Here is a 21,602-nt window from a genome sequence, read left to right as displayed (position 1 = left end):
AACCATTTCTTATTGTTGATTGTACTTATTAGAAAACTTCAGATTGCACTAGCAGCCATCATTGACCAGCCTAGTGTCTAGTGACTAGTGTCACAGTGCTTAAGACACTTACTATGCTATTATATATTATTATGAATACACTTTTGAATACACTATTATGAATACAGAGTACTGCAACACTCAAGTAGCAGAAGAAGTCACAACAGGCATTGTAGGTATATATCCTTTGTCTAGCTAAACTGACTGCAATAATATCATAGTTATGTAGAAATGAAAACATAACCACCTCCAGGGGCTTATGCATTGCAGAAATGCAACTGAAGGAACGGCAAACATAAACATAATATCTGTCTCTATATATTGGATTTGTGTGCCCATGAGGAATAAAACATTGTTTTTACATTCTGTCACACAGTAAACACCAGTAGCCAGAATGAAAGACGCACAATCATTTAAATATTAACTGCCAAAAAAGACTGGGAACGCCTGCCATGTGATGAGATTATGACACTTAAATGTATAAATGTGTCAGAAATAAATGGTGGGATGTGGCTTTAGTTGAGCTCCTTGTTGATTTTGCATTAAAAGCTAGTTTGAGCATCTGAGTTATTCTGATAACCTGAGGAGAGAAACTGGGTTTGCAGGGACAATGTTCTTTAAAGCAAGGCTTGTCTCTCTACAAGCACTCCGACCTCCAATCACACATTACCTCCAGACACGGTGACCCTCTCTTTCCATCTCTCCCTTTTCTCTGTCTCTCTCTCCCTCCCCCCCTTCCTTAAGCAAACATCTCACATAAATCCAAGTCAAATCTCATTTTCTAAAGGCTGCGGGGTGCCAGAGGGAATAAACAAAAGCAGCCTAAGTTTTTGACCTCTGTGGCTGCTGACCACAGAGATAATCAGTCCCGGCTTCCATCCTCCCTCGGACAGACGGACAGACAGACAGATAGATGTGCCGGAGTGAGAGTGTGAGTTAATGTAGCCGTCGGCCAGGAGGGAATGCTCGCTCTACTTGTCCTCCATCCTGTTCTCTCCGTTCTCACAGCCCACTGACCTCCATATGACCAGCGCTCCCTGTGTGCGGGGTCAGTGACTGAGCGAGGAAGCCACGCGTAGTCATCTGTCAGATCGGTCACTTTTGGACCGAAGGAAGCCCGTCTTTTTCGGCTGATGTAGAACTTTTGGGGTTTGTTTGGTTTTTTTGGGGTTTTTTTTGGTTTCCCTACACACGGAGCAATGGCCTTGTGAAAAATGACCGCTGGACGGAAAGCAACAACAGCATCCGCTCCAGTTGACCAGCGCAGCAGAAAAATACAGCAGCAACTTTCCCCTCTCCCCCCTCCCAAAAGATAGCGTCTCCATTGAGGAACCTCGGCCGCGGCGAATACATCTGTGTTATTCCCTACTTTTGATTGATTTAAGACTTCAAATCGACATCGGCGATATCCGGCTAAGCCTCCAAGCACTGGGTGGATGGGAAACCCGTGTAGGAGTTACAGTTCAGACGCCTCTTTCATCACTAAATTTAGCTTAGTGATAAAAGGAAATGGTGCAGAGAAAGTAAGGGACCCGGAGCCCGGAGTCTTCCCCCGTCTCCATGTCATGCAGAAAGCAGATGCTCTGGTCCCATCCCACTCATCGTTAAGGTTATGAGGCTGAGGCCCCGCGGCGCTGAGAGATGGACACATAGGGAGAGGAAGGACGGAGGCAGGGGGAAGTATGTGTAATGACTGGATTGCGGATTGCTGGCGTTCTTGTTCTTGTGTTGTCAGATGAAGTGTGAAGGTAGCCCCCCCCCCCCTCCCCTCCTGTCTCTCTGCCTCTCTCTTTTTTCTCGCTCTCTCTTTTCCTTTCTGTCAGCAACTTCTGCAAACTCCCTGTGTCAGTGTACGGGACATGGCAGGGTCTCCCCTCGGTCGGCCCCCGCGCTCCTCACTCACTCTCACCTAATCCCTCCAGCGCTGGGGACAGGAGCGAGCTGCCAACAACAATAGGACCTGCCACGGTTTGATGAAGAGGCTGTGGACTGCTTCGGGGGTGCCGGGACCCCGCGGGGCGGAGGCCCGAGCACATGACACAGTTCCTCAAAAATCATCGACGGGGTCTCTGAGCGAGCGATGGGTCACAGCCGGGTCGCAAATTCACTGAGGGCCGAGCAGGAAACTTGTGCGACACGAGAGCCGAGAGAGAAGCTATCGGCCCTTTCCTGAAAAACAACAAGGCATTTGTTTACTTGACAGGGGGAGACCCAGTTGTCTGGCGATGGATGTTTTTCACGTGCGCCGTCAGAGCGCCGGTGAAATTAATGAATGGGTGTATGTGGATGCAAATTGACCGTGCTCACCTTTTCTTCATGCGCGATGGCTCAATGATGGCACAAAATGGATGGGCCCCAGCTGTGCGCTCCATCTGCGTGCCGTGATGTACGACGCGGTGTTTACAAACACTCGCTTAGGGAAAGCCAATAATGTTCCACTTCCTGGGTGCATCAGCTGAACATCAGCCCGGAGAGAGGAGCGATATTCCTCCTAGGGTTCAGTGGAGCGGGGATGATCGATGAGCTGGTAGCGAGTTATTGGGAAATCAATCACACAGAGACACCCCGGGGTGACGTGCTGCGATGCAATGTGGGGAGCTGATCAAAAGAAGGATGACATACAGAGTCTTATTCTTTTATGTCTGCGTCCGGCGCAAAGCTCAGTTTTAATCAAACTCTCAATAAAAGGCGGTAGTGATTTGTGAATGCGCAGCGGACGGAAAACCAATGGCATTGCTTAACATCGCATTCCTTGTTGATTAAAGAAATCGCACCTGTTGCAAATGCATGAAGCCTGACCTTGCACATTTCACTGCAGGCTGATTTCTCATTAAATAATTACGTTGTTTTTGCTCTGTCTCCTCCAACTCTCACCTCGTAGCGTTCCCCTCCTCCTCTCCGCCCCTAGTATTCCCTGCACATGCTCAGCTGCCAGTCATCTCCTGGAGGAACACGGGGTCAGGGTTCATCGCCGAACCCTTCTAATACATCAGAATCCGAATTATTTTGACTTTCGCCGGGAACGAGGGAGGACGTCTCCCTCACTGATACTGACACAATCAGAGGGGTGAGAGACATGAAGGGAGGGAGAGTAAATTTGTATTCCGTTCTTAATTGTTTGATTTCCCTCAAGGCACGCGAGGCGGGGGAGGAGAGCCGCGAAAAAGAGGGAGGGCACACTGGTTCAGACAGGTTTAATTAATTGAAATGCTGCTTTTTATGTGTGCATTTACCTTGTGAAAAGAATGATAGGCTTGATTGTTTGAAGTTCCCAAGTCACTCATTAGTTCAGGCACGAGGTTGCAATGAATATAGATGCAAGAGCTTTGGGCCCTGGGCCAGTTCATTGCAAAGCATTTGAATTAATGGGAAACCTCAAAGCTCTTGTATTAGCATGACCCTTCCTGAAAATGACTTTGCATCCCCCCCGCTCCTCAATCCCTCTTCCCTCCTCCCTCCTCAGCCTCAACCCACATACTGGTCTAGAAAAAACTCCAAACAAACAAGAATCGATGTAGAAAGCAGACAGCGATATAGTTCATTGTTGGAGGCTGCAGGTAAGACTGGTTTCATGTAAGGGAAAGCTCACTGTTTCCACTTGGACTAGATCCACAGAAGGGAATAGAAATGAAATCGACTCAGTTTCCAGCTGCAGACATCCAACGTATCCTGATATGGCTATGGGGTAAAAGTCATGAATATCAAAATACTTGTTTGCAAAATACTTGTTGTCTGCACCCATGGCAGGCTGTCTCCCAGTTGTATAATGTCTCCCGGATTTTACAATGCAGGATGCACTGTGGGTTGAATAAGTAGGATAGGATATCAGGCAGGGAGTGTTGTGGTTTGCAGATAGTGTTGAAAGAACAGGATGTGTTTCATGATCTATAAGCCGTGGCCCTGCAGATGTGGGACACAAGCTCACACAAATACACACACACACACATGCACAATCACAGACGCACAAACAAACGTTCACATTGTGGAAAGACCAGATGCAGTTTTGGCAAATGTGCACACACACGCACACACACACACAGGCAGATAGACAGGCAGAAACACACAAACATAATTCACTTCATGCAAGCAGCACATACAATCCGTCACGTACGTACAACCCCCCGCGAACACACACACTCGCAATCCTGCATGCATGCGATCACAGACACAGACTGACACACATAATTCACATTGTGCAAACAGCACATGCAGTCACGCCTACACACATGTACACGCACACTCTCTCTCCCTCACACACACACACAGACACACACAACCAGAGCTTGTCCTGAGGGAGATGAAGAGGCAGAGCATAGGCACGCTCTCTGCCACAGAGGAACAGAAGCCCTGGGGGCAGATAGGAGAAGAAAGGAGGATGAAGGATCTCCCCTCCAGTGATCCACAGCAACAAAGGCGATTTTAGAGACTGCTGCTTTGGCACCCTGCATAATTAGTTTCAGATAACAATGTCACTGGCCCATGCCATAAAAGAAAGAACGAAAAAAAAATCCACCTCAGCAGACCAAGATTTTTCTACGTTTTATTTTCTTGCATTTTGATCAATGACTTAATATCCACTATACAAGTCTAAGTAACTTTGGCTTTATTGGTGTGCATTAAACGTCTCCTTTAATTGTGAGCATAAGGAGGGTTTAAGCTTCATAGGCCTTTTGATGAGATGAAGTGCGGTAATCTAAGATTATTCAGAGTTCACACACTGCCGATCAAAACTGCCTTTGATTCGGAGTATGTGAGTGGTGATGGTTTCCACGGCCCACGGGGAGGAGTGACATCATGAGCAATAAAATTACCATTAATGTTTTGGTAGAGGAAATAAGAGAGGCTTGCCCCGCTGTAACCCATGAGTGAGTGTGTGATCATGATTTGCAGAGAGGTCTATGTCATAGACGCTGTCCCGGTTCGCCGTGTGCCTGCATTGCCTCTGGGTGACAGACGCTGTAGGAGTGGTGTAAGCAAAACACATGAGAGCCAGATGTGGCTTGATGTTGCATGTTGACAAATGACAACAGCGGAGACGCAAAAGACTGAGTGGGCAATATATGTGTGGAAACAGCTGTCTAGATTTGACTCCAGCATAACATTTAAAAGAGCATGCAATTGCACTTTCTTGTTGTTCAAGCCTCTTACAAAAGCCCATGCCTTATCCATCCTGAGATGGATTGTAAAACCAAGGAAGTGTTTCCCTCTTTATCTCACTCCTCAGTGCTCTCAGAAAAACATTACCAATTTATTAGGTTTTCAGTGTTTGCTTGTCGGACTGAAACGAGTGCAGCGTGCGTCACTCAGCGCTGGACTGCGGTGCAGCCAAAAGGCTGTCAGTGGAAGTGTTCCCGTGATGCGGTGAGGCAGCGGCACATGTGCTGAAGGTATTTATGTGACACAGGACCTGATTGTGTTGAGGGACAGCTGGGAGATAGGGAGAGTCTGTTGGGATGTCAGCGCAAGACGTCTCCTGGGGGCGCGGGGCTGCTGACAGAACATCTCCGGCTCTGCTCCGGGCCTCCATGTAATCCATTTCTTGGTCCACAGATCACAGAGCCTTATGTGATGTCCAGGCTCAGTCTTTTTAGGTGCAGTTGATTATCAAAATGTTGGATGGGTGGCTTCTTATGTGAGATACAAGTCCAATTTATTCCAAAGTGGAATGGAGCAAACATTTTGGTCACACTCGAGATCTTCTAGTGCTGATACTCAACTTAATGTAAGTGACTATAATGTGTCACTAAAAAGTCTGAGTTCCAGGTGATACTCACAATAGTGTGAAAAGTAGTCTATAGATACTCAGTGTCTGGGTTAGGGTTAATCTTAGGCTTAGGGTTAATGTTGGAAATTATTTTAGGGTTAGGTTTAGGTTAGGGTTAGGTTTAGGATTGGGGTTAGGCTAAGGTTAGGGTTAAGGTTACCATACACTATGGAGATGCAGCAAATAGGCAAGTGACATTTTGTTGAACATCTACTTTCACCTGATAGTAGAGTGTTAACACTGGACTGTCCAAATAAAGTGTTACCAACATTTTTGGACCATATCGTCAGTGCGCTTTTTGCACTTTGGAATTAAGCAAATTTATATTTTATGTAAGAAGCTCCCCATCCTTACTTTTTGATAATCTGTGAGTTCCCTAGCCAAAACTATACCTGGGTCAACAGATCACACAGGCCTCATGTCCAACTTTCTCTAGTCCGCATCATTATCATCACACTTCATCAGAGATTAGTGTTGCATTTCTCTCCTAATTCCAATTAGTTTATCCATTGTTTGGGAGGTATTCATCATCCAGCCCCTGTAATTGGGATCCTGTGGAGTCATCCATCACATAGACATTACACAGAGATGACACTTTATTGATTTTACGGGGCATGCCTGGGCTTAACCACATCAATCTCTAGGTGACAGTCACTGCGGTAATTGCGTGCCACTGCTGCTAATGGCTATTCTGTTTGACCATCTCGCTGACCAATTAACCGCCCAGGAATGCCAGACAGGTGCGAGGAATCATAATGAGGCTGTTCCTGCTGAGCTGAAACTGTTGATAAAGCCCAACGTGACCTGCTTTCTCGGCGTCTAACAAATATGAGAAGCCTTCGTTTTTTGCCCTTAACAAGACGTGTTTTCAGCACAACCGGCTGTCTTGTCACCAAGCCGGAAACTTGGCAAATATCCCGAACGGTATTTTTATTTATTTATTTTGTTCTCCTTCGCTGCCTCCGGTGCTCCACTGCTGGACTGAATGTGGCCCGGGGCGCCACTGAGCTGGATGTTAGCTCACTTCTGAACATGGCAGCTTATGTAAATAAAGTCAGAATCATCCGCCTTGACTTTTTCGGCTCTTTTTTTTTTTTTCCCTCCTCCCTCCGTCTCCAGCCGAATTCATTGGCTGGCATGCTTTAACGGCTCTGTTCATGACATGCTCCGTGAAGACTGGGAGTTGCATTAAGCTCTGGGTAAGCGGGGGGAATTCTGCTGCTCTGCTCTACTTGGCGCTGGCCGGCAACACTGCCTGATGTCAGACAGATCACAGCCAGGGAGACTGGCCCTCTTCCCCTGCTCCTGGAAAAAAAAAATGTTTCTAACATAGAGACAAGGGGGTGGGGGGTTACTAGTGTAGGGTTTTTTCATACATATGATCCCACTTTTTCCCCACTTTTTCCAACTGAATCTGGGCTCTTGCCATTTGCCACATCAAAGCAAGGCGACATTATTACTACCACATTGCCTCACGAGTCTCTCTGTTGAAATGTAATGTACTAATTGGAGTTCCTAGATTAGGTTTTTACGAGAAGCCTATTTCTTTTACGATGATTTCATCTGCCCTAAATATTTATATTTACATCTGCTCTAAATATCTCTAAATATCTGTCAATTAAAGTGCAGGGCTTGCAAAGTGCTGCAGAGCTACTTGCTCTACAGAGACCTAAAGGCATAGCTTCTCATTTATCATAGTTAACCCAGGGATTTGTCCAGAATTCCCTGATTAGGTTGTTGTCTGAGTTTAATGAGACATATCGGAGCCTGTGACTGGGAAATCACTGGCTATTGATTCAACTTGTATTCCAGCAATGGTAATGAAGACTACGGTGTCAATGCACTGGTCACACCAAGTCAATTAAGGAGAGGCTGAGGGACTTAAGCTCTTCACTTTCTGTACTTGCTGAAAAAAAAAAAGTAAGTGCATCCAATTTATTGTCACCAGTTGTGTAAGTGTTTTTTGTTTTTTTGCGCAAGCTCAGTTACTTACAGTTTGGTCGGATACTTAATCAAGAGAAGAGGGAGAGTTAAAATTACTTATGGCCATTGACCGAAAATTGGCCTATTTTATATGGCACCAAGAAATAGACCTATTATGAAGCCCACATTAGTAAATGTCAGACATCCAAACCTTTCCCCCAGTCATTGAAAGTCACTCTCATCTCTCTGTACCTCTGTACCCATTTGTTAAAATCACCCCCTCAACATGTGGGCCTGCTCGGCTCCACCACCGTGTAATTTTCCCCCGGAGTTCTCCTGACTTCTGTCTTTAAAGTGGGTGCCACCTGATGAACAATTTTGTCGGGAACACTTTCTTTTTCACTCAAACGGCTCTCTTTGTCCCCTCGGCTGGTAACTGCACAATCACTTCAGCATCTTACAGTTCCTGGCAAGAGCTGATCAGAAGTGTCTCGGGTAGTTTGAAGTCTCCTCTCTCCCGGTGAGAAAGTGCTCGCTCGGCCTTGTGCGCGACCCCAACCCAGCCTTCGGTACGGGAGTGTGCATTAGTGTTTTGTCTTTTGTGTGAGGGTACATGTGCAGTCATGTGGTGTCATCGCTGCAACAGAAAGTCTCCTGAACTGTCTCATTAGCATAAGACATTCAGGTCCCTTCTTTCTAGGTCGTATGCAGCACTTGTCCGTGAATGAGACCTCTCTTTTGGGGTTGATTGATTAAGCACGGAGTCCAATTCATCAAGGCTGTTGCAACTGATATATCTCACACAGCTCCCATCATTGCTCTTCTCACATACAAGATCAAGCAGTACAAACCACCACAGGTGAAAGAAAGATGGGGTTTTCTTGATAAATTACCCAAAAATTAACATGATCATTTTTCTCCGTTTAAACGGTCACAAATCTTATAAGGGATTGTGTTCAAAATGACACATCATGACATTTATAGCAGCATGTCAGTATATTCCATTTAGATAAGTCATTCCATTGTTTCCGTATACACAGACGGACAAAAGAGGGTGCCAATATTGAACAGAGATACTGCAGCGAAACTCATAATTTAGTGCAGGAAGAAAAGAAGTGGCATTTAGTAGCTGGCATTGGGGATCAACTTGAAGTTGACTTTTCATTGCCTTTTCAATGCCTTTCTGTCTGCGTTGTCAAATCCACTGACAGGCTCTCACTCTTTTCCCTCACTTAATATATTTTCTTTGAAAAAGTTATTTCATCTTTTCCCCCCTCGGAGACAGGATGACAAGAAGTAAACATAACGACTATAATTGCAGGCATTGTACCTGTCTAACAGGCCCAGAAAACTAAAATGTTTCCCCCGCCAGAGTTATAAGACAGCGGAGTAGCTGCAATAACGCCATTCTCTGCAATATACCTTTCCTGTTGTCTCAGGTCTGCTGTTGCTGTGGCTGAGTGCCTGTTTGCCTGTCAGGTTCCCTGGCATTAACAGCGCTGATCCGTGTTGAGCGCGGCGTCTTCGTGTTGACTGGTCGTCGCGCCTTTTCCCCGTCGCCGTCTCCCTGTCAGTCAGACGGAGCCCCGCTGGAGGCCCGTCCTGCGGGTAATGCATTTTAAATGGGGAGCGCGACCCTCCCCCCGCGCCTCATTAACTTCCCGCTGATTGATAAACAGCGCGCTGCCACCGCCGTGCGGGGCAGGCGGCTGCTGGAATTAGATACATGATGTACTTGGCTGGCGGTGTGTCGCCCGGCGGAGATGCAGTCACCCTGACGTGGCATTGGCTGGGTGACCTCTGTGGCAGTGTGTGTGTGTGTGTGTGTGTGTATAGGTCTCGTCTGACATAGATTCATGGACTCAGTGTTGGAAATTGTTTAACAAATCGTACTCAGGAGTTTGTGTGTCTGTGGGTGTGTGTGGTGGAATTGAGATGCAGCGTGTAAGTTCTTAGTGAAGACGTTGATTGGAGCTTGTCTTTGTTTTTCCATGCTCTGCCTGTTGAGCAGACTCACGACATTTAGCTAATGCCCATCCTTGTAATCCACTGAGAATGGATCAGATAGCAGACTGCCCTTGTGGTTACAGAGACCGTCCGGTAACGGGAATTTCACCGGTTCGATCCCGGCAACAACCATGTGTCCATGAGCAAGACACTAAACCCTACATGCTCTCTTATTGCGAGTCACTCTGGATAAGAGCATCAGCAAAAAACCTAAATGTAACACATATGGATGGCACATGGGTGCACGCACACACACACACTCGGAGTGACACATGCAAGCAGCGAGGCATATACACACACACACACACACTCGCAGTGAATTCACATGTATCTGTTGTGGGCAGATGTTGAGGTTGTCTGTCCGACGGAGAGCGCAGACCTAATTAAGACTGCAGAAAAACATCATTTTATTTGGCTCTCTACTCTCCGTGGCCTCGCTTTGATCCGGTGATTATTACCAGGTCTTTGGCACCGTTCTGGACGATGAGAGGTAGAGGGCGGGGAAACATTGTGTCTCACGCTGACAGGTCCCAAACAAAATAACCCCCCCCCCCCCCCCCCCTCCTCTCTCTCTCTCTCTCTCTCCCCCCCACGGGTTGTTACAGCTGACACTCCCAGCTGGGTTGTCGGTGGTGAGGTCAGTATAAGAGAATCCAGCTGCCTGCGAAGGTTTGCTCCTCTGTTGTGGATTAGCACCAGCAAAACCATCTGCCCGGCGTCCTGCGGTGTGATGTACAGTGCGTGCGGCCGCGTTCGCAGCGCGGGCTCGGACACACACACACACGCACAAACACATCCGCGGAGTCTCCTCCACCCGTGCTTTTTTCTCTCATACGAATCATATACTACACAAACACACACACACACACGCTCATGCACATGCTGTAATAATCAACCCATCAGGGGTCCCCCGTTGTTTGTCTAATCTCAGCTCATTTCTGGAGGTCTCCCCCCACCCCTGCACCCCCCCCCCCCCAACTGTCCATCTCCTCTTCCAGAGAGAGGAGGGGCCCACGCTAACCTTGATAGGTGAAGAGAAGGGCAGCCAACATCGTAGTGACCCTTGAATTTATGTTATCCCCCTTTCGCCATTTCTTCGAGAAGGAGGATGGAACAGAGAGAGGACAACATCCCTCTGCGATGCTGTGTTGGATTTGTTACGCTTTCTAGACATACGCTGCAAATGGATCACTTGGTAACCTCACGGAGTCCCTTTATAGCGCCATTGATTGCAGTCTGCACCTAAAAATGATTTTTCTCGTACAGAGTGAATACAGTATCTCCCCTACCCCCAGTATACTATTATGTCCATTTGTTCATTTCTTGCTTTTGTCTATACTGTGTAAGCTAATTACTGAGCTACCATATCACATGGAATGAGATATGGATTGGTATTGAATGCTTCTTCATGGTGCATGCATGCAGTGTGAAAGCGGTTTAATAGAATACGTCACAGCGGCTCGGAGCCTTATCCATTTTCTCTCAGAGAGCCGTCGCGTAGCGCCTACAGCTGCTCAATTCAATTTAAGCTCTCCTAAGGCAGGGTACGGCTTTAAAGCACGTCACACTTGGCCACACTATTTATCTACCATGCAGGTCTGGCAATGGTGGAACGGCTTAAGACACTGTGATTGATTGTTTGGATGAACTAACCTCCTTAGGGTCACTTCTGAGCGTCTGTTGTCTTTGTTTATCCATTCTAGGGGGCTGTTTGCAAGTCACTATACAGAAACCCATTACCTGGAAGATGGCAGCGCGGTCACAGGCTCTCACAACTTCACGGTACGTTTTCTAACTCCATCAAATGGTTTTTTATTTTTCCGGTTTCTGTCAACGCTGACACAATAAGCGTATTATCTTGAAACGATGATGTTTTCCTCTTTCTCGCCACGCCAGCAGCTTTTATGAAGCTTGACCCTGCGTTGAACTCTTGTTTCGTGTCGAGTTCTACTTCATTGTGCTTCTATTTTGGGCCGGTGAGGAAGTAAAGAAATATTGATGTTCCAGTTAGACCTAACTTTTAAACCTCCTTGAATCGGGCAGTCTTGCGCATAAAGAAGCCTGTGTAGGTGAGTGGGCCCATTTTTCGTTCTTTGCTTCCTGCGCTCACAGATTCATATTTGATGAAATAAAAGGTGCGCAGAGGTCAGAGAACAGACGCTGAAGTTTTAGGGGAACAGCTCAGGTCTTTTATAATGTATAAAGCTTAAAACCATTCCAAAAAAATGGTTTGTTACCCGTTCCTCAAGAAAATATTGAATTAAGAACTTGAACTAAGTGCACTTCAGAAGTCACTGACTGTAAAATATTCAGCAGCTCTCATTGCATTTATGAGCCTCGTACTTGTTTAATTAAAATTGCACTTTATCTAAAGTACATCTGTTAACGCTGTCACCAGTGACTTGTAATTCTTCTGTCGCAACCTTTGACTCCAGATCTAGGCCCCCAGGCCATTGTGGGGGTTTGGGTAGAGAAGTGCACAGTTGCTGACCACAGTCCCAACAGGGTGTTTGGCAGTACTGGTCTTTATTAACCCACTGCCAGCTCTTTGGCAGATATGTGTGAATGCTGATGGATTATTACTGAAGGAGAAATTAACATCAGTATCATTTGCACAGCCACGTTTGGTCTCCATATAACTTTGGCCTGGATGTTCATCCTCAGGTTATTTGAGAAGAGGCAACATAAAAACTGATTGTTATACTGTAATGAATGAATGTTAAGCAGCTGGAGCATGCGGCACAGTTTGTTACGCTGTATCTTTCCCATGCAGTGCCTCAAATCTTCCACCTGCTCGCCTGATTTCGGGGATTTTGTCATCCGCCATTTGGAAAGCAATTAGATGTCTCATTTTTGTTCAGATACCCAGAAAGCATAATTATAGACAGCCTGTGAGGTCTGTGTACAAAACGATTGGCCTACTTATAGTTGAAATCCACAATAGAAGAGATTAATGTAATTCAATAATGCCCAACCCACACAGTAAAATGAACAATATTTTCCACTGAGAGCATTGCGTTGAGACTGCTGTGGGACTGAGCTGGACCATCTCTGGCTGGGCTTGGCCAGCTCAGCAGAATTGCTGCCATTCCAGAGCATAAAGACAATGAGGGAGTTGTAGCAGGTCAGGCCAGGGTGGGCTCTACTGAGAGTGGATGGATGCATGGGTGGATGAATAGTTGGAGGGATGAATAAATGGACGGACAGTTGGGAGACTTGCGCTACATGGAGCGCCTGCAACTCTCATCTACCTGCACCACATCTAATTAGCTTGGGAACAAATGGACACTCCTCGACCTGCATCGCTCGTCTCATTCCTCTCTCATGACTGGGACCGGCTCCTCATGGGAGGGTCTTTACTGGAAGACTGATCCATAGTTAATTTATTTGTCCTGCCGGCAGGGAGGAGACTGATATATCGGCTCTGGGGAAGGGATCTGGAGGGTTCAGTCGTGTGTCAGAGGCAAGGTACTGCTGGGAGTGACTTAGTCATGAGTCACCCCTCCGCTGTTTATTCGTCTGCTTTAAATCCTGTCCCTTTCCTGCTTAATCTGAGTCCTCATATAATACAATAAATTTGAATGCCATGTACTGTAAGGAAAGCCATCTCCGGGGAATATGATTTATGAGTATGGATATCAAAGAATTAAGTTGGAATAATAAATGCATAGTTATGATAAACAATGTAATGATAACACCTCGGGTTGCCTCCCACAATAATCCAGGTATTAGATATTAATCTTCCTTAGTCCAGAGTATGAGGGAGTAAGCACTTTCCGTTCTCATTAGTTTCTGCAGAAAGCTTCGAAACAAAAAGTCTATTCATATCCCTTATATCGATGCATCACAGTCATGATCTCATCAAAGAAACATGAGGTGGTAGCATTAACTCAGTGCACTAAATCCAGCCCTGCTCCTCCCCACTACACTAAAATTTCATATTTCATGTAATGGGCTGTCCTCTCTTTACACCTCTCTACCTTCTGCATAATGGATTGCCCTCCGTCTATACACCTCAAGGTATAGGTATGGCACATTTCCAAATAGACTGAAGCTTTCAAGGATTTGGCCCCGCTTCTCAGATATCCTCTGAAGACGAAGACTTTGTTTGGTTTGAGGGGAAAGAGAGAAAGGCGCTATTTATCAATGCTATTTGAACTAGCACATGTCAGAAAGGGGGGGAAATGTTAATTGGGATATCATGGCAGAGTAAGTACTGTGATGCAAGACGAGGCAAGGATCCTGTGTAACACCAGAAACCCATTCAGACGCTGAACATGCAGAATCAGCAGCCAGCGGAGGTTAGCCACCTTGGAGGGGCCCGGCCATTGAAATTTACTGCCTCCGCTCTATATTTAGAGGCAGTGAAAGCGGGGTGGAAAACTCACATTTCCGTGTTTTGCAGAGCAGGGTGGCGGAGGGGCCGTCGGTCAGACCCCACCTGAGCGGGGCTTTCTAGCTGTGGCAGAAGGGCTGTTTTCACTCTAAACCAGACACTTCCTCCCCGCCCTCTCACTTCCAGGCCTGGTTCAACAAACAGGGGGCTTAACTCACCTTCTTTACTCCCCGCTGCAACTTGGCAGGTGGTCCGTGAGAGCGGGGTACCTGGGAACACATCAGCAGCCATAGACTGCGCTGGGAAATCTGAAACTCCACACAGATTTCAGCCTTCATTAGCCTGCGGTGACGAGTGGGAATGGCCGCTGCTGACCCCGCCAAAGGCTATTCCCCAAGAGTTAATTTGCTCATACTTCACAGTTATCAGCCAGGACTGGTGTTGTTGAACTTTGTTTAAACTGTTTTTTTCTCCATACTGGTCCCAGTCCTTCCTGTCTTGATTTTTAAACCCAGAATCCTTTTTTGTTTGTATCCCCTCAGGTGAACTGCTACTACCACGGTGAGGTGGAGGGTCGTGCCAGCTCAGATGTCAGCCTCAGTACCTGCGCTGGGCTTAGGTGAGTGTTTCTGCCTGGCAGAGCCACTGGGCTCAGGCTGGGGGGAGTTAACTCATCGTCGTCACTTTCATGTTAGTCATGACATATTACCCCTGGTCTAATGCATCTGCATGCATCAGCGATCATCTACCGAAGCAGTTGCATAGCCCAAAGTAAAGGCATCCTAGTTATATGGCACAGCACGGGTCTCTGGTTCTTTAACAGCTCCTCCTACTGCTGTGGTTTGGGAGAACGAATGCAGTAATGGCATGTAGATGTAACTCAATAAATAATGGATTTCCCTGCATTCATAAGGCAACATGACATACTGTATATACAGATGAAAAGCAGCAAACCTGACATACGGTGAGGAAAGTGAGGAGGGTCAGTGTTGGAAAAGAGCTGTTTGCAGATGTCAAGCAGGAGTAATGATTGCGGTAATATCACCGGACAACACCAGGAATGTTTTCACAAACCGGCCAAATGTCTGCACCCTCCAAGGAGCGATTCGGCTGATTGTGAAGCCCTTATGCTTGACCTTGGTCTTATTTTATTTATTTATTTATTTGAGTTCTTCTGCAACCTGTCTCCAGAAAGACAGATGCGGAGAACTCATTTGACAAGAGCTACGTTGCTTGGCCTAACGCACCGAGACAAATTGCTCCGGGTTTGGGTTGGCAGCACTCAGGCTTTGGGGGGTTTCATGTGAGTTCATGTGGTTGTGGATGTTGTGCGAGTTTAATGCTAGAATCTCTGAGTTTGGCCAAACCCGAAGGGTGAGGATGTCACTTTAAATCACTGAGGCCACTTTTAAAACATGAGAAGAGTTAATGAAGAGAAACAGGAGCCACATCAACTGAGTGAACGCTGCTCATGAAGATGAAAGTTTCCCACTTGATTTGTTCCCATCCTCAACAGTGCTTCTTCAAAAACAGACTCATTCAAGTGCTAATCCAAGTGGAAGCCACCTTTCATACAAAGCATGATATCTACTGACCAGTGCTCTATCTCATCTAATTATGTATCACCTTTTCTTGTAATATTATGATGTCAGCATACATCGGGATTTGGTTCAGCTCACTTCCCATTCAGCCAAATTAAAATGTAAATTGAAGCTTCCCTCTCACTAGTTTCTTTATAGGTTGGATGCAAGATCATTTTCAGGGGAAACGATTTTCAACATTTGCATTTTGCAAAAATAAATCTCCCTGCCTTGATAAGACTGAAAGTGATGTGAACCCATGTATGACGCGGCGTGTCGTCTAACCTCTGAGTAACCTCAGCAACATCTTTCCATGCACCTATTCCTCTCTTCCCAGGGGGTTCATCTCTCTTGAAGACAGATCCTATGTACTGGAACCCTCTGCTGATCGTGCCAATGGGACTCACTGGATCTACAGAGCCGAACACCTCAACCTTGCTCCTGGCACCTGTGGCCATGATTTCAACATATCCCATCCCACTGAGCACAGCCTGAACCAGGCAGACAGCAGCCCGTTCAGGACTTTCAGCACAAGGGTAAGGATCGTTAAATTCTATGTCTTTTACCTCCAGTTAAAAGCATATAGTGTATAGTAATAACATGCAGTGCAGGAAAACTATCTACTTTTATCTGTACATGTGAACAAATACTTTTTGAACTAATAAAGCACCAAAGTTTATGTTTTGTCTTCTGAAAATAATGTGAAGACAATTATGAAAGTATGAGAAATGAGAAAGTTTTCTTAGGAACTTTTTTGTTGCACTTTTTTGTTGATCTTGAAAATGGCGGCAACTTTGTCCTTTTAGCTGTTTACCTTCAGTATGGTGTGGCAATATGGGGTGGATATCTGATCGGAGAAGACAGATTGCTCACCTTGACCCTCTTTACAGAAATCATTTGCAATGTAGATAGTGGTAAGTGGCCCGGTGTATTTTAAACAAGCTACTACTTATTGAATCATTCCTCCATCTGATCTAAGCGTATCCAGCAGTGATCTGGAGTATATGGAGTGGGGGGTTCATAAACCCCAGTGACAACTACCTTGGCTTTTAAGTGCCCGTTCATCATGCCATTAGCAGGACCTCTCCATCCAGAGTTAAACACATTACTTTCTTGAAACCCCACCCCACCCCCTACACGCACATCTCCCTCTCTATACAGCCCCTCGCTATCCCACTGAGTATGGGGATAAATCATTAAAGAGGGTGCGTGGCCCTGGGGAGCCGCTATCCACAGAGCGAATAGGCCTTTAAAGATGATGACCGCTGATAAGTGGAAAACACAGACTCCACTGATCTCTATCTGACTGGTGAGGGATGGCAGGAGTGGACGAACACGCCTGATTTATCAGCTCAATACAAAGAGACACAGAGATAGGGCGGTGCAGGAGATGATACAGAGCTTGGAGGACTCACAAGGAGGGCGAGCGAGGCTGATTCACTGTAATGCAACACACATGTGAGGGACGCATATACTTAAAAGTGAATATTTTTTTACTATGATTTCATCATGATTCAGGGGATATTGAGATTGCAAGAGAGGCAGAACAAACGTATGGCTGTGTCAGCTAAGATCCTATCCCCTTCGCATTTTAAGACCCCATGACACGGCATCTTTACTTCCTGGATTTGATGCATTTCCTGTTGAAACAGGATGTTGGGGCGGGACATAATGCAGGGAGGGATCATTCAAAAGTCTAAACCAATGGAATATGAGTCCAGGAGAGAAAGGCAGTTTTATTTGATGGGAGGGGTACGGAGGGGCAGGATTGTTCAAAAATCTGATGGTTTTATTGGTTAGAAATTCATATTTATGCCTACTAGTGAAGCATGAGGTCACCATTAAAGATACTGTGTTTTCCGGGAAGTAAAAGTAATGGGAGTTCATTTCATGGGGACTTTAATAGTTTTCATTTTTATTCATGCGGTAATAGGGTTTCTCTCATGTTTTATCACCGTTTTAAAGCATATGTTTGATTCCTATTGATAAGGTATAGAGCTGGGTTAAGATGGCAGCCATTGTCTTTGTTGAATGGTGAGGCCTGGGATATGTGAAATGGATTAGTGTTAAGAGGGCCACAATGATTCAGCGTGAGCTCGCACACCCTGACAACAGCACAATGCAGCAGGGCCCGCCTGACAGAGAGAGTGGGAACAAGACAACGGAAGAAGGAGAGAGAGGCTCAGGCTGATGATTTATACCAGTGTGAAAAATATGGTTTAATTCTCCTGGGTAAGAGATTTATTTTCTATGCCTCTCATTGCGTTTTTTATCTGATGACATTGCCTCCTTTCATTCAATTAAGATCCCGTGTCCCTGCCCCTCCTACCACTATCTAAGAGATGTCGGAGCTGGGGGGGAAAATCAGTGAAGAAAGAGACGCAGTGTATAAAGAAGGTGTTCAAACACGATTGTCCCAGAGGTGATAAAATAAAAGCGATAAAGGATAAGATAGTGAGGGGCGTTTTCAAAAAATGTGAGTTGTCACTTAAAGGGGGGAGCAAATGGGCTTGTCATGAGCGATGCGAAGGTGCACCGCCAAAAAGGGAGAATAAAAACACGAGTGTGATTTGCTTGCACTCGGTGGCACGCAAGCACGCTCACCTCAGCATGTTACACGAGGGCGCTGAAGTGTGCTGCTGCCGCCTTGATAAGCTGAGATGTGCCCTGCTAGAGGGTCTGCAGATAAAGAGGCGTGTTGGCAGACTTTGCCTCTGGATGATGGGAGTTAAATGGAGAGCAGGACGGAGATAGGATGGTCGCTTGACAGGGGCTGTGTGTGACTGTCTCGACATGGCACCCCAACATGTCGCCCAGTTCTGGTTGAAACTGCATGTCGGAGAAAAATCTATGCTAATGGTTGAATTTTTTTATGTACACCTACTGGTATGCAATGTGCCAACCAATAAAAAATATTCCAGGACAAGTAATGTTGTTTTGATTTTATAAATACAAGAAAAAGAACTGTCGCAACTTCATCTTTAAACCAAGGCGCATGAACTGGAAAAAACTAGAAAAGGAATAAATGATGAATGATGAAGGCATGTTTCCAAAATGCATTGATTTTTATTGCATCAGTTAAAGTTTTTTGAAGAGCATCCATCAGCCTCCGAGAGTAGATGAATTGTTTCCTTTTCTGTAAATACAAGAAAATAAATTTTGCCATGTATTTTTAAAAAGGTGTACAATATGAAGTACATGGAAAATTAGCTAAAATGGTAAAAAAAAAAAGTAATTTTCACTTTCACATTTTGTTTTGCTCTCAGCTTTCTCTGTATGGAAATCATCGCCACAGCTCACTCAAGGGCGATTCTTTTAAAGAATAGGGATGCTCTTCCCTGAGTTGATTGAACACAGAGTGTGTGTATCCTCTCCAGTGGCCTCCTAGTGACTCAGTAATCACCACGGGGTGCATTTAGAGCACAGTTGCCTGTCCTGGCTTATCTATGGAGGAGGCAGATAAGAGCAGAGAGGATCCAGGCTGCCAGGCTAGCAAGGATAAAGAGGCTCAGGTTGAAAGGGGCCCATGGTGTGAAGGCAGAACACTTAGCCAGCAGGATAACGTAAGGTCTGAGAGTGTGTGTGTGTGTAGAGAGAGAATGTGTGTGTGTGTGTGCAGGTGAAACAGACCACTGGCTTGACATGCTGTGGAAGTGTTTTCCAACCGGACTTGCTGCCCACACGCTGCACGAGAGCGGCATCTGCTCCGCGGCCGGGGGGGCCATATTCCTCTGGGTCTGGACGGGCCCCAAATCGATCTCATCTCCATACTCTCACTAACCCATCCCCCGCCATCTTAAGTGTGCTGTTAAAGACACCGTGAAGCCGTCACATAAATCAATGCCTGGCATGAGCTCGGGGGATGTCAGATACTCTTTTGTTATTGAGGAGGAAAAGGAGGGGGCGAGTGTTTTTTACCGTGTTACAATGCTGCCAACGGTGCAGGCGGCAGTGTCCAAAAGCAGTGATTTATTAGTTAATAAGCTGGTTCCTGTGGAGTGCTATCGGAGGTCCGCGTAACCTTGGCTAATCTTATTGGGTCGGATGGGAAGCCTGGCAGATTGTCTGGCGCTGCTGCTCATTTCTGCTGCCTCTTGTGTGGAATGTGTGGTTCAGGTGTAAAGCCATATTGAGTGCCCACCTGCTAAATTTAGGCTGCCCTTTCCCAGAAAGCCGTGGTAAAGTGTGTCCTCCTGATGTCCTTCTTTCTCTCTCTCCCTCTCTCTCTCCTCCGCTCCTCCTCTCTCTTGCCTGGCGGCCTCTTGCCTCTTCTATCTCTCCTGGTTTATCACTTTGTCTCTTTCTCCACCCCTCTCATTTACTCCTCTTTGTCACTTTCTCCCTCCCTTCCCTCTGTATCATCTCCCTTTCCTCCTTCACACCTACCTGCACTCTGTGGCCTGCCTCCTCTCCCTCTCCCTCTCCCTCTCCCTCTCGCTCCTCTCATCTCCTCCTGCAGCATAAACGACATGCCCAGACTACCACCAAGTATGTGGAGCTGATCATCGTGGCTGACAACAGAGAGGTAAGCAGAGGCCAGCAGTTGCTCGACCTCCCCCCCCCCCCACCCCACTTTGCTGCCAGTTCCCAGTGGAACGAGGATCAGAGGTCACTCGCACAACTCGCCCCTCCGTCCCCCTGGAGACACAAATAAGATGACCCCGCCGCTGCCTTGTTACGGCCTCTGATGCGTCTACTCGCTCATCCGTTTCGCTCGCAGCGGCCCCAGCTGCATCCCTCTGGATCCAGCGTTTGACCAATTGACTCGCAGATGAGACCTTTTCCACGTCGGCTCTGCATAAGACCTCAGACTTAAGACCTTAAAGAGGGCTGAGAGAAGAAAGTGCTCCTCGCTGACACCAGATATATAGGTCAACGTCACATGCTATAGCAGAAGGGGGAATAAGTACTGGGTAGAAAGACAAGGTGGTTGAGGTTATCTCTTCAGCCTAAGCTCCACTGAGGAGCTCTTTGATGATAGCAGCTGCAGCAGAAGCGGCGACGGAATTAACATGACAGCGATTGTACCGTCGCTCCAGGACACCCTCTACTCTTTGAAGAAATTTCTAGAGCCGATACAATGTTAATATGTCCCGAAGCCTTTGATGATGATAAACATTCAAGAGCACGGATTACCTCTTTCTCTCTCCTCCGTGCTTCATTCTATCTGGTTGTGTTGTTCAGTTCCAGAAACAAGGCAAGGACATGGAGAAGGTCAAGCAGCGGCTGGCTGAGATCGCCAATTATGTGGACAAGGTAACAATCAAATCAATAGAGGGGAGTGTGGTGTGGGAATGTGATTTATTAGAGGTCACATCAAGCCTGTTAAGAATTAACCGACCTGCGAGTAGAAGCTGATTGGATTATGAATGGATGATCAATTCCATAACGCTGCTGAGAAATGTTGTGAAGATGCTACCGTAATGTAATGTGCTATGGAGGGAGGTTTTATAAAACAGAAGACAAAGATGATTTATTCGCATGAGAAGTCGTAAGCTTGATGATGAGTGTTTAAGAATTCGTTCAGGGCCTCTTGTCAGGGTTATTTTATAGCATTTGTGCTTTATTAGGTGGTGTACAGTGGAGAATAAAGATAGGGGAATACAATACAAGTACAGCATTAGTAGCCACATGGCATAACGACCCAACCCTCTCTCTCTCTGTCTATCTCTCCCTCCCTCTCTATCTCCAATCTCCCTTCCTCTCCACCATCAGTTCTACAGGGCCCTGAACATCCGTGTGGCCCTGGTGGGCCTGGAGGTGTGGAGCGATGTGGACAAGTGTCCCGTCACCCAGGACCCCTTCACCACCCTGCACGAGTTCCTGGACTGGAGGAAGGTCAAGCTCCTGCCTCAGAAGCCTCACGACAACGCCCAGCTTGTCAGGTAGATCTGTACGGCATGTACTGCAGCATTAGCATAGCGGACCCACGTAACGGATGATTTAAATATTT

General features: G+C 46.4%; 1 protein-coding gene across 1 annotated transcript in view; it reads left to right on the top strand.

The window, feature by feature from the left end:
* The window catches only part of adam12a (ADAM metallopeptidase domain 12a), a 61,955-nt gene that overhangs the window by 19,288 nt on the left and 21,065 nt on the right, over window positions 1–21,602 (top strand). Inside the window, exons 4-9 of the mRNA XM_071907766.2 lie at window positions 11,437–11,515; window positions 14,612–14,688; window positions 15,987–16,185; window positions 20,109–20,174; window positions 20,834–20,905; window positions 21,365–21,534. Of these exons, the coding sequence (XP_071763867.2) occupies window positions 11,437–11,515; window positions 14,612–14,688; window positions 15,987–16,185; window positions 20,109–20,174; window positions 20,834–20,905; window positions 21,365–21,534 (663 nt within the window). The remainder of the gene's footprint in view (window positions 1–11,436; window positions 11,516–14,611; window positions 14,689–15,986; window positions 16,186–20,108; window positions 20,175–20,833; window positions 20,906–21,364; window positions 21,535–21,602) is intronic.

The sequence above is a fragment of the Centroberyx gerrardi genome, chromosome 20 (assembly GCF_048128805.1).
Source record: "Centroberyx gerrardi isolate f3 chromosome 20, fCenGer3.hap1.cur.20231027, whole genome shotgun sequence".
NCBI classification, from domain to species: Eukaryota; Metazoa; Chordata; class Actinopteri; order Beryciformes; family Berycidae; genus Centroberyx; species Centroberyx gerrardi.
Note: the sequence above shows the minus strand (reverse complement) of the source record. Positions and strands in the feature narration are given on the sequence as shown.